This window comes from Sylvia atricapilla, chromosome 6, assembly GCF_009819655.1.
Source record: "Sylvia atricapilla isolate bSylAtr1 chromosome 6, bSylAtr1.pri, whole genome shotgun sequence".
Lineage (NCBI taxonomy): Eukaryota > Metazoa > Chordata > Aves > Passeriformes > Sylviidae > Sylvia > Sylvia atricapilla.
Window position 1 is genome coordinate 25,715,575 of NC_089145.1, and position 13,165 is coordinate 25,728,739.

The 13,165-nt window shown below is 44.5% G+C and overlaps 1 protein-coding gene across 1 annotated transcript in view; it reads left to right on the forward strand.

The window, feature by feature from the left end:
- The window catches only part of MGA (MAX dimerization protein MGA), a 52,584-nt gene extending 47,664 nt beyond the window's left edge, over nt 1-4,920 (forward strand). The window contains exon 25 of the mRNA XM_066321237.1: nt 332-4,920. Coding sequence (XP_066177334.1) covers nt 332-1,632 — 1,301 coding nt within the window. The 3' untranslated portion in view covers nt 1,633-4,920. The remainder of the gene's footprint in view (nt 1-331) is intronic.
- The last annotated feature ends 8,245 nt before the right edge of the window (nt 4,921-13,165 follow it).

Below are 13,165 nucleotides of genomic sequence, written 5' to 3' on the forward strand. Positions count from 1 at the left end.
TAGTGCACAAAACCAGTACTGCATACTATTTTTATGTGATCATAAAAACAAAGCATAAAAAAATCAGTAAGAGGGAAAATTCTCATTTTGTTTGCTTTATGCATCACCATCTGAACTGTAAGCATTGTAGTTGGTTGCACTGGAGCTTGCTCTTGTTCTACAAGTTGAAAATTAAGCTATTGGTGAGTTAAAGCTTCAGTTGACCAGAGCTGTGTAAGCAGTTTAAATTGCAGTTTACTTGAGGAAGACCTGAAAGTGAGCAAATTATACTTAGGAATTACCTTGCAGTTAACACATATGCTGATGGATGCTGCTTTGTGTGGTTTTGCAGAAAGCGAAGATTCATTCATGATGCCAAAGATTGTTAATGTGACATCACTGGCTGCTGAAGCAGGCATGAATCTAAACCTGAACCGAAACAAAAACTCGAATGCAACAGCAGCTGCAGAGACTCCAGCTGCTGAGCAGTCTTTGGCTGTAGCACCCCTTGAAACTAGGAATAGTGACAACGTGCTTTCAGAAGAAAAAGCCAAACCATGTCTGGGAAACAGTGATGGAGATGGAAGAATTACCACAGGTCCAACAAAAGTTTTCTTTGAAAATAAAGATGCCCTTCCACAACTCTGGAATGTATCATGTACAAAGGAACCTTCAGAATCCTTCAGCAAAAAGCTCTGCATTGGTGAGTTTGTAGGAAGCCAAGCCAGGAGGAAAGATGGTGATCCTGGAGGGGAAAGATTAAAATCCAAAGAATTGTCATTCCGCAAGCTGCAGATCAAAGATGCCAGGATAGAAATGGAATTGAGGAAAGTAGCATCGGCCATGGAGGAAGCAGACCTGGATACAAGTGAGATACTGAGCAGCATCGAGGAGAGCGATGACACCGATGAGACCCTCACTTCGCTGCTCAATGAAATCGCCTTCCTTAACCAGCAGCTGAACGATGATGCCTCAGCCATGTCAGAGCTGCCTGGTGCCCTCAGCTCAGATTTCTCTCATAAAGATGCAGCAGCTTGCAGGGGAACAGCCAGTGATCTCTCTGCTGCAGATGGGTCTTCCTTCCAGTTTGGCCATTTGGGCGACAGTTTTAAGGACCTTTCTGAAGTTCCAGAAAGTGGTGGCTCTTTAAGCCCCCTCCTGCTGCACCTGGAAGATGATGACCTTAGTGATGGGGACAAGAACTCTGGGGAGCCTTCATCTGAGGCAGATGTTTTAAAGATAGTGATAGGTACTGAAATGAAGAATCCACTTTCCAATCTATCTGTAGCCAGTGGTGGGAATGGCAAAACAGTAACGACCTTGTCAGATGCCACTAATGTGACTCCACCGGTTTTGCAGATGAAGACTAATCCAGAAGCCAGTAATGCTGACACGTCGTGGAGGCCCATGCCCAAGCTGGCACCACTTGGTTTAAAAGTAGCAAGTCTGCCCGTGGACTCAGAAGGGCAGAGTAATAAAGTGATGCCCTTACTGGCACCTGTAGTTGCAAAACTCGCACCTAGTGGGGTAAAAAATTCATTACCTGCAACTCTTCAAGAAGGACAGGATAACAAAGTAATGCCCACATTAGCACCTGTGGTTGCGAAGTTAAATGCTACTGGGACCTTGCCTTCAAATTCAGCAGGCAAATAAGGGCAGATATGTTTTATCAGACTGGAACAGAGATCTGTGAGCCAGTGTCGTTGTTCAGCAGCCTCCTTTGTCTGCGACACTTGTTTTCTGTGTATCATCAGCACTGTATTCATCTGAGGGGCAGGCCCCAAACTGTCAAATAAGTGTTAGGAAACTGTAAGCATGTTGATGTATTTTTACCTCACTGTTGAATTCTGGATGTTCTCCTTCCCCTTCTCAAGACAACAAAGATGATCTATAACCATTGCTGGGCACATGGTATCCTTCCAAAATTGGGTTCTTCACAGAAATAGTTTGTCAAAGGACTGAGAAACTGAGGCTGTTGAAAGATTTTTTTCCTCTCCCCTATAGGGAGGCAGCTGTCTTGTTGGAGAAAAAATATGGATTATTTGGTTTTGTACCAGGCAAATTATCTATGCAGAAATGGCATTGTTCGCATTTGTTTGTTTTAATATTTGCAGAATATGATAAATATGAGGAAATCAGGTTGTAGTTACTCTCAAAGCTGATATCTAGAGCAGCATAAGGGAAATCTGAGACTGCAGAGGACTGAAGAGAAAAGGCTTTTTCTTTGGTGCTAGATAGTTCTCTAGCAGAGACTTTTTAAGAGCTTATGCACAGAAAATTTTAGTAAACATTTATAACTCTCACTGCTTGGGGAAGAAAAATCTATTTCCCAATGTAATTAGAAGGAGGACAGTATGTTAACTTTAATAATATTGTCCTCACTCTCACCTCCTGCCCCCACACAAATAGTTCCCTGTTTGATGCTTAGGACATCTGTAAGGAAAAATTGCAGAGAGTTGAAAGAAAATGTGGGCACCCTATTGCTATGTCTTTAAATACATTGCTGAGGTAGCTCAAGTGTTTTCCCAGGTCCTATTTTCTTTCTTTCTGTCGTTCTCCAAGATGTGTGTGATGGCTGGGAATGTTAATACCAAGTATTGCTTTGTGAAAACGCAGAATGCTTTCAGGAGTCTTGCAGCCTGGTGTAAGTGAGCGAGGTGTACATGTGAATGTAAATATGAAAATATGTGTATAGCTTTCCAAACCTTTGATTTCTTTATAAATTCAGGAAAGGTACTCAGAGGTTTCTCACTGCATTTGCACAAGCTGTGTATAGCAAAAAAGTCAACAAAAATGCTCATTACCAGGGAAATAGGGCAGTATTGAATCACAAGATGTATTTTTTATTCTTCTCTGCCACTGCTTACTCAATAACCTGTAGATGCTCTTCACTGTTCAACTGTTGAACTGTGAAGGGCCTGCAGACTGTAAAGATATTTATATTTTTGTACACAATTTCTGTTTTCATAGTTTTCTTGACAAATGAAGTTTTCAGCCTCAGAGAGATGATTTGTTAATGAGTGTATACACAATCTTTTCCTATCAAGTTTGTAAATATAAGTTACGGTGCACTTGGGGGGCTTCTTAACTGCTCCAGAAAGCTAAAAGATGTTGCCACGAAAATTGAAAATTATACAGAATTTTGATGGTGCATTTTGTTTTATGTTCAGGAATGTAATTCCATGTCTTAACTGTTCCAGCAGCAGCAGCTGGGATTATCCCCTGCCCTTCAAGTTCCCCATGTCTGGTGATGCAGTAATCCAGGAATTTCATCCTTCCAGCACTGAGGTTGTGCAGGTGTTGCAAGTGATGTTCTTCCACAGTGAGGGAGCAGTGTTTGTACAACCATACACCCTGTTCATGCTGCATCTTCTGGTTCCTGTCTAGGTTAGATCCATCAGGGAATGTACATACACTGGGTGTTTCCTCATCTTTTTATTATTTATATTACGCCACAGAGGAGAGAAGCCCTTCAAGCTCAGTGTGTGTAAAGGTACTCCAGAGACTACTCCAAAAAGATTTTTCACTTGGCCATTCTAAACAGTGTGTTTTAAAATAGACACATACAACTGTCTTTTGCCTTTTGCATACTTACTATTCTAGTATTTCATACAAGTCTCCTATCAGTGATTTGGAAAAGAGAATTTAGGTCATTATGAGAGTCCTGCAGGGTCTTACACTTGTCACTTACTGCCTTAGGAAAGGGGATTTACAATCCCAGTAAGTACTTAGACAAACTTTGCTTATTAATTTATAATTATGTTAAATTATAACATAATTATAAAATAATACTTAAAATTATAATTAAGCTTATAATTGCTTATAATTAAGCAAGATAAATGTTGCTTAATATTATTAAGGATTTTAGCCTTATTTTAAACTAGTAGAAACCTGGAGTAACTAAATTATTTTACTAGCACTACATCGGACTTAAATTTATTTACCTGGGAATCTGGTTCTGAGCATTTCCAATAGGCTGAAGTTGCTTATTTTTTTAACTTGTGGCTGTTTGTTTTGCCAGTAGATTTCATTCCTCCTGTGTGAGAAACAGCAACCAGACTTGTGCTGTGATTACTTTTAAATTTCTGTTCACTAACCCTGTTTCTGCACCTCACTTTTTAATGGTTCCAAACAGCCAGTTTTAATTAGCACACAGAATTGTGTGCTCCCTGTGGGACAGAGAAGGCCATAATATGATAACTGATCACACATGATCTAAAAGAGATGCTGTACGTTTAAGGATGTTCTGTTTATCATCAGGTAGCGTAAAATTTCTGGATGTAAATTTACTGTTTGGCACTGGGCAGTAAGAAAATTTTACTGCAGTAAAGATATCAAGATGACAGGAAAACCTTTTGGTCCCTAATTGTTATTAATGAATTAATTAAGGATGGCTCCCAGTCTGGCTGTAAAAGGTGGCATTTGGTGTGGTTCCAAGAAAGAACTTTGATGGGTTCTACCAACCAACAAAGCATGTTTGAAATGCTCTTGGGTTTTGTTCGTTTCACTGTCTTGTGTCTGTAGCACGATTTTTTGCTATGAATTTAAATGCTGACTCTTCACTCTTCCCTTAAGCTCCTAAATATTTTAAAAATTACATATGCTGTTGTTTGAGGCAATAATCATAGAATATGGCACGTAATGAGAAGATTCTGGAAACAGGAGAACCAAGGAAACCCCTGCAAGGCGCACGCTCTCGCTTGACCAAGAGACCTGAAGATTTTGTTTTTTACACATCTGTAAATAGACTGGAATGTTTTTAAGAATATAATGAAATGTCAGATTTAGCTTTTTTCCTTTTATATATTAAAATATATCTTTCCCTCTTTTTTGCTTTTGAAAAATTGATATTTTTGTAGAAATCTAACAGTTCAAGACTCTTAACTGTATGTGAGGGAGAAAGTGTAAAACTAAAATAAACCAATCAAGGTCAACTAGAAACTGGCTTTGCAAGTTTGTTGCAGGGAGAGAGAGGGAACAGAAATGATGTGGTGGGCTGTTGGTGACACGAGGCATTGGACATGAGCAAGTGGTACGTGAATACTCTGAGGCAGAAATTTTGGCAGCGCAAACATCCAGGTTTGGTTCAGACAACTGAGAAATTTTTGCCTTTAGTCTTAGTAGTATGCAGGAAATAGCTTGCTTATAAGAGGGGATTTTGACTTGCTGAGTGCAGTAAAGACACCAAAGGGACTTTATTTTCTACGATACATATCCTTCCTGAGCAGGAAGCCAAGGGGATTAACATTTGGTCGTGGCACAGAAAGAAAAGAAACACCTGGGAGCTGAGAGATGAAGCCCACAGAAAAACATTCTCCACATTGCTTGCCGCAACCCCCAGCCTGGGTTATCCTTTGTATCTGTTTCCTTTAGAGAGGTTGAACACAAGGGCTGTCCTAATGGAAAAGGTTTGCAGATCTGCCTTCAAGTGAAGTGTCAGAGGACAGAGGCTTTTAAAATTAAACAGGTAAAATGCCCTTAATGAGTAGCTGTCTGTGGGCTTCCATGTGCAGTAAATGGAAGATAACACATTTGCCAGTGTGTGTGGGTTCTTATTTTGGGATTTTTTTGTTTGGTGGTTTGTTGGGGGTTTTTTTGGTGGTGGGCATTTTGTTTTGGTGGTGACGGTTTTGTTTGTGTTTGTGTTTTTGGGGTTTTTTCCCCTTTCTTTGGTGGTATTCTTTTCTTTATGTAGTACATTTCTACAAATGAGAAGTTAGTCTTACAGACCTGAGAAAAGAAAATACAAGAAAATACAATGAAGAGAACAACTACACATGATTGTAAGCTTCTTGACTGGAGAAGAAAGGTCACAGAATTTATTTTATTTAAAGAGAAACATCACACCTCACAGTAAAGTACTAATAAAAATGGTTGACAGAGTCAACATATTTTTTTTTTTAATTTCTCATTAAACCCTTCAGCAAGGCTTCATCCTATTACTCCTTATTTTAAGGGCTAAAGTACTTCTTGGAAGAGAAAGAAATATAAACATGAATATATCCAGTCAGGTGTTCAATGGAAAGAACTCTCCAATAGAGGCCAATAATCTGTGCTGGGGTCTGTGTTTTCCTGCATATTCATCGTGTTCTTGGAGATGCAGTTGGTGGCACAAATAAACTCTGTTGGCAATGAAGAGTTACAGGAAACCTGTGCAGTAACTGATGCTGCAGCCAGACTTGAGTCTATAAATGCAATCCAAAAATGTGCAGAATCAGTTTGTCCATAATTGGCAATGAATAGAATCTAAATTAATAACTGTCATAGTAGCAGAGGAACTGTAGTGCCATTTGTTGTCACTTGAGCTCAGTGCCTCATCTATTTGCCCTTTTAACTGCTGCTACAGACCAAGCAGGCATCATTACACCACGGTGGACTTGGCTGGTTTTGCTCATTTGGATTTTCTGTTGCCTCAGCTTGCACTTTAGTTGCTCATCTTGTGTCTCTTGGGAGTTGGAGGGGTCTGACAGGTGAGAGCTCTTCTGGAGGTGCCCCTCTCTTCATTCTGTTAATAGAGTTCTACCCCTAGGAGGATTTAGTCTCCACTTGACTTGGTCTTTTCTGATTAAGAGAAAAGCCTCTGTGTGTCCTGACCAGCTGCCTGGGCCTCACAGGCTGCTGGCACAAACCTCCTGTGCAGTGTTTCCAGCAGCTGGAAAGACCTTTGCCCTGTCCTGCACGCTCATCAGTGTGAGCACATACCGATGCCAGGGAGGCCTTGGGGGCCTATGGCTGTGTCTGTCTGATCCAATTCTGCACCCAGCCCAGCAGCCTGCGGTGTCTGACCTGTGCTCTTGTGTTTGGGAATGTCCCTGCTGTGCCATCTCGGTGGGGCCACTCTCTAGCAGCCCCTTGCTGCCAGCAGAGTTACTGTGACACAAAGCACAAAGACCTCTCCTTGCTTTAATGGTGATCACTTACCTGGCTCATCTTGCTCTTGTGAGGACTCCCTGATTTTTGTAGGGCTGTCAGCATCCAGGACTGTGGTTTCTCGAGGTTACAGTGTCGGCCCTGGCTCTAATGTAAGGTGGATGCTGGAAATCAGAGTGGTGGGACGTGAACCCAAAGGCAGCACCTTGCCTAGCCGTCTAAGCTCTCAGCATGGGAGTAGCTGCCGGCGATAAGAAAAGATAGGTATCTTTTCTGCCTATGAAAGATGTGGATGTGATGGGGGGTCTATCAAGGGGCAGTCACAGCCACGTGGGTGTGAGCAGGCTGTTCTCCAAGAGCAGGGCTCAGTCTCTGCCAGCCTGCTGGGACCAGCCTCGAGGGGGAGAGAGACTTTCCTGCTGCATTTTACTTCCTTTCCCGTCCCTGCCGAGCGCAGGGCTCTGTAGTTCCCCCGCGTGGCGCAGAGCGGTGCCCCTGGCAAGTGCCGCAGCGTGTTGTGCCTCGTGGGCTGAAACCAGGCAATTAAATGGCAGCTAAAAAAAGATACGCAGACATAAGCTGTGTGCCATTTTTAGAGGCTTTCAGCACCGATTAACTCCTTAGACAACAGCTGTATGAAACAGCCTGCCCAGCTCTTCCCGGTCTGTCCCCCAGGCCTCCTGGGTCAGGGCTGTGGCTGCCCCTAACAGAGCAGCAAAACCTGCAGGTGTACACTCCTCCCTGCCTTTTCTAGGGCATGGGGCTCTATGGGCACAAAGCATCTGGGCAAGGTCTGTAGGCTCGCATGGGTCTGCAGAGCTTACATGAGCAATGGGCTCCAGTTTGCAGCTGAGGCTACTGAGCACTGTAAGGATATAAAACTTTATGCCTCTGAGTTGCCACTGATGACTCCCACCCTTCTCCTGGACCTTCTGCAGCATGAAAGTATGATCAAGACTTGTTTGATTTATAGCAGCAGCTTGACTGTTCTGTTTAACAAGAAGCCCATTAGCAGGAGAAAGCTTTACAGGTGTTTTTAGGACAGCACACCAGTGTTTGCCGAAGGCTGTTGCAGCAGCACGTGCTGCTATAGCCTCCATTTCAGTGCCTGGCCAGGATTTCCTGCAACAGGGAGAGAAGGGTGGGTCTGCACTGGAGCTGACTCAGTAGTTTGGCAGAAGCAACTGGGGAAGCTGCTGCCAGCTCTTGCACCACCCATCCCTTGCTGTCTTCACAGTGCCCTGTGTGCCAGACGCCCTTGCAGGAGCTGCACAAGCTGCTCTTGGCCTGAGGGGCAGCTGCTCCTCCTTCTCCCCTTCTTCCACCAGTCCTTCTGCCTGCTCAGGCCTGGACATCTGAGCACCATCCTGTGTAAGGAAAATGGGCTTAGACTCTGCTGCTTCCCACTCTACTCCCTTGCCTGCCATCACACATACACAGCAGCACCTCAAAGCCCAGGTCTGTGGCTACACTCTCCTGGCAACAAGTCAGCTGCTTAAGCACAAGCTGGATTTTCTTTTCTGAAAAGCAGCAGTGTCACACCCATCCCACTGCCCTCTTCTGTTTCCCTCTGGCTCACCCTGCCCTCTGCATGGCTGAGGGCTTGCCAGATGTACTCTTATTCACAAAACATGTTCCAACCTAAGGTGTTATAAGAGAGCAGTAAAATTTTTGAAGGGATCCTGGAATTCCTTGCTGAGTTTCTTTTCTCCCAAAGGAAAAACCTCAGTGGAGACAAGGTGTCTGGTTTCTTTTGGTATTCAATGAAGGCTGGAGTTCTTTGTGTAAACAGCAGCTAAAGGTGCCTCTTCCTGCAGGAGATGTTGCTTGGCACGGGTGAAGCTGCACTGTCCTCCACCAAGGGAGCCAAGGGAGGGATCATGGCCCCATGGAGGCACAGCTCTTGATAAGACAGTCTTGCCTGTCCCTGCCTAATCCTGAGGCACAGGCAGTGCTGAGCTTTTAAAAGGTGTGAGCTAATGTTGTGCCTTATTTTGAGACGTGCTGGACCTGGATGTTAGTATAAAATGTTATGTAGCTGGAGTAAAACATGATTTGATCAACCATTAGTGTCCCTTTGGGGCCTGGCTGGAGTTTGTATGCTCAGGCTTGGAAAGGCAGCAGGCCTGGACATGGTGCCCCTGCCTGGGCCGTCCTTGTGCGGGAGCAGGACACTGGGGTGGATGGGGGCTGGTGGGAGCCCCCCATGTGCCCCTCAGGTTCAGGGTGAGGGCAGCTGCTGGCTTGGCCAGGGCTGGCTGGGTTTGGGGTGTGTGGGAGGGAGTGGTGTGCCCTCTCTGATGGCGGGACAGGTTATGGGGCTGGATAACTTCAGATGGGCCAAGCTTCAGCAAACTTCAAACATCTGTGAAGGTTTCCACATATGAGATGGATAACACAGCAGTACAATTTTCCTGCTCTGGTTATTTTGATACCTTTTTAAATGGTGTAAATCTGATGTGATCGTGTTTTAACTTCTGTTAAGGTGGGTGGTTATAAAAGCATGACAGGAAAAGGAGGTGCTGGCAAACCTTTTGCAAGAACAATGATTAACTCCTACTCCCCTACCAGTGTCTGCACTTCTAGATTACAATGGCTACTTGGTTTCAAAAAATGGCTCAAGCGGACTTGCAGCTCATGACTGCTTTTGCAAAGCTTTGAATTTGCTTCCTTAGCTTTTGAATATCTATGACAAAAAAATCTCACCCCACAAATGTTTTGTGACTCTTACATGTGGGGCAATCAACTTGAACCGGGAGGCTTAGCCTTCAGGAAAAAATTTTAATAAACGGCTCCCACCAGCCGAGCTGAACTGATGGCAGCCACAGTGGGAATTGTTACTACTGTGCTCCAGTGTAGACAAGGCCTCATTGTCTGGCTTTGATGGGGAAAATGTCCAGTTTCGCAAAGTTTGCTGAGCAAGGGAGAAAATAATTATATTACAGATCAGCTTACAAGGGGCACATTCATGTTTGAAAAAAAACTTGATTTTCATAAGTTGAGGAAGAAAAGCATAACTGCCAAAGGAAAAAGGCCAGTGGTGTTGGTGACCTACTAAAATTGCCCCAAGTCCAAAGTTATTCCTGGCTGAAGGTGAGTCCCAGGGGACTGGATCCTTGACTCTGGCTGGGAGGCAGACAGTGCAAGTGGGAAGTGTGCAGGAAACCAAGGAGTCCTGTGCCTCTGGAGGTGCTCTGTGCTGCTGGCACCCGGGTGAGAGGCGGACGTGCCAAAGAGCAGAGCCCTTGTGTGGCTGGACACAGAGCTGCTGCTGCTGCAGCTGCATCGCCTCAGGGCCCGGTGCTCTCGTGTCTCCAAGCTCTCCCATGGGCATTGCCAGGGCAGCAGCTGTGGTAGCAGAGTCCCACATCCACATCCTCTGCCTGCAGCCTCAGGAGCCCACAGAGGCTTCGGGCAGGCCAGCACCCCCGCATTTCATTTGCAGTATTTGAACACCTATTTGAAACGTTTTGCTTCATGTGCTTCTATTTAGGAAGGCCACAGGGCAAATGGTAAAGGAATACGCTTTACAGCACTGGGCTGGCTGTGCAGACCCACATGCAGCTGGCCCTGGCTGCTGGCTGGCTGCCTCCCACTGGCACTGGGAGTATTTGCTGAAGCCATTTTGGTTGTCTCCCCAAGGGGGAGGATGTAATTATCTTCTTTTTGCAAGATTGCATATAATTTTCTCTTCACTATCTTAAAGAAAAAGAAAATTGAAACAGAAGCAGAAATGAACTGTGCAACAGGCTGATAACCTATTAATTCTTTCATTAGATTGAACGCAAAGCACCAAGGAATCTAGTGCTATAAATCTTGGGGGGTTTGTGAGCATTTCTCTCAAGGAAGCGTGCACTCTTCTCTTTGCAGGAAGCTGCAACACCAGCAGAAACCCAGTTTGTTGTCATGGCAATGTCAGTAGTTGCTTTCTCAGTATGCCAAATCATAGGCACTCATAGGATCATAGGAAAATTCACATAGGAAAGGCCCTCTGGAGATCTGTAGTCCAGCCTCCTGTTGAGGGCAGGGGCAGTTGTGGGATCAAACCAGGCTGGTCAGGTCTTTCTCCATCCAGGACTTAAAAACCTCAAGGGATGGAGATAGTGCCTCTTCCTGGGCAACATTTCTAGGCTGTTGCTACCAGCCTTCCGGCCTTCCTGATTCTAGTCATTCTGAGAATAATATTTGGGTTTGCTGTGGCTTTGGTATTTAGTCACAGCGTTTTCTTTTTGTCACCACCGTGAGAGTATGTGGCTTTATTTTTATATTTCCCTCTCAGTCAGTCATGCCAGATGACTAACAGGCTGTGTGCAGTTTTGTTGTATTTGACATTTGTTTTCTGCCCATATTGGCACTGCTTAGAGAAAGCAACCCTAGTCAGACCTGTATTTGCACATTAGGAACAGGAGCAAATGCATCCATCCGTACAAGTTAAATGTGCACTTGATTGCCCTTCAGATAGACTTGCAAGCACACAGAAGTTGCCATTAATCCCAGTCCTTCCTGTTTGTTGTCATCTATGTAAAATGTGCTGGACTAAAGAAAGGAGAGAGGGTGTGTTTATGTGTGTCCTTGTCCTGAAGGGCACACATTTGCCAACTCTCTTTTAACAGGATTGTTTCACGAGTTTTGTGTTTCACTCTCCTCCTGCTGGTATCGTATTTAGTATACCATGTCCTGTCCAAGGACCAACTGCTGTCCAAGGTTTGTCTTGTTTAATTGAATTATGGTTGCCATGGGGAGTGGAAAGTTCGGATTTCGTTCTGCATGGTGAATTTTGCAAGCCAAGGTATATTACAGAAAAAGGGGGAAACCTGAATCTCAAAAATCTGTGTCAAGGAGCCAGAGGTTAAATGGAGGAGATTTAAAAAGGGGGTTGTGGTAATTTGTTGCTCTAGTTCCGAAGGAAATTAAGTTAGAGATGGGCACAAAATTTGGTTTATTGGAAAATGCCAGTTCCACAACCAAGTGCCACAGCTCTTGTTGTGCCTGTCTCCATGTCATCTCCCTGCTTACTGGACAGAGTCCACCCTGGGACCGAGTTGTGCTTTGCCTCTGACACCTACTAAAGTCCTCTCAGAGGCTCTCTAAAGAACCAAGCACAAGCAAAGGGACTGACAATGACTGCATACTGCTGGGTAGGAAACTGGCAACACGTCAGGAAAACTACAAATAGATGCAGTGCCAAAATTTCTGGTATTTGGTTTCCAAACAGCATGACATGTAGTTTGTATTTCATTCTCTGTGCCTTTCTCCAGCATCTCTGAGGTGAGAGGATGGAGCTTGGTGTTCAGGGATACCACAGTGCTAAGCCCTCTTCTACAGGCTCTGTAACAACCCCTGTGGGCCTCAGTACTGACCTCTGTGCCAACCTGACATACTGACCCAGACACAGCCCTGCCTGCAGGAGGGGGACACAGAGATGGGAACCCCGGTGGGAAGCAGCAGAATACCTCTGCAGGAGGGTCTGGAACACAACAGGAAGTTTAGGGGAAAGCTCTCTTGCAAGGTTTTGTTTTGATGTTTACTTTTGTCTTTTAAGGATGTGAAAGGTGCAAAGTAGTGCAAATAAAGGAAACATTCACAAGATGTTCCCCTCCAAGCAGGAGTTCATGAGAACAGATGGGGAAACTGAGGCAAAAAGCAGTGCCTGAAACCTGTCCAGCTGAGTATTGCCCAACAGTATGAGAGATTGAGTGGGGTAACTTCCATGCTCTGTTGCATTTGATTTTCCAGATTTCACACCTCAGACTTCATGGGGAGGGCAGAGTTGTGACATGAGAGGAAATTTAGAACATCATCACTGCTGAATGTGATTGTGGGAGGCAAAGCGAGCAGCTGCAAAAACTGATACAAATGGGTGGGTTTCATTGCTTGCAACATAACACTTTGACATCACTTGCTATTAGAGGGACTTCTGTATTTGCTTGCTCACTTACAGTTTTGCTCTAGTTCTTTAATGTTGCTAACAGTAGTAAGAATAAAAGACATCTATGGAGGCCATACAGCACAGTCAGACTGTAAGATGTGTCATGTGGTCTTTTTCTCAGGGCAAAACCCAAAACTGCCTGAATTCTGGTTTACACTGTCAGCTTGCTGTGGAGCACCAAGAGCAGGACTAACTCCATCCAGGGCACTGCCCACTTTGGGCTTGCAGAAGATATTAATGCTGCATTGTTCTTATTAATTACAGCTCTCTGGAAGCGTAAGGCATGGGATGGAGGAAAATGAAACAAACAGGCTTATTTAGGTCAATTACAAAAGTACGAGCTAATTGCAAACAAAGTGGCAAAACAGGAGCAAGTCGAGGCTCAGA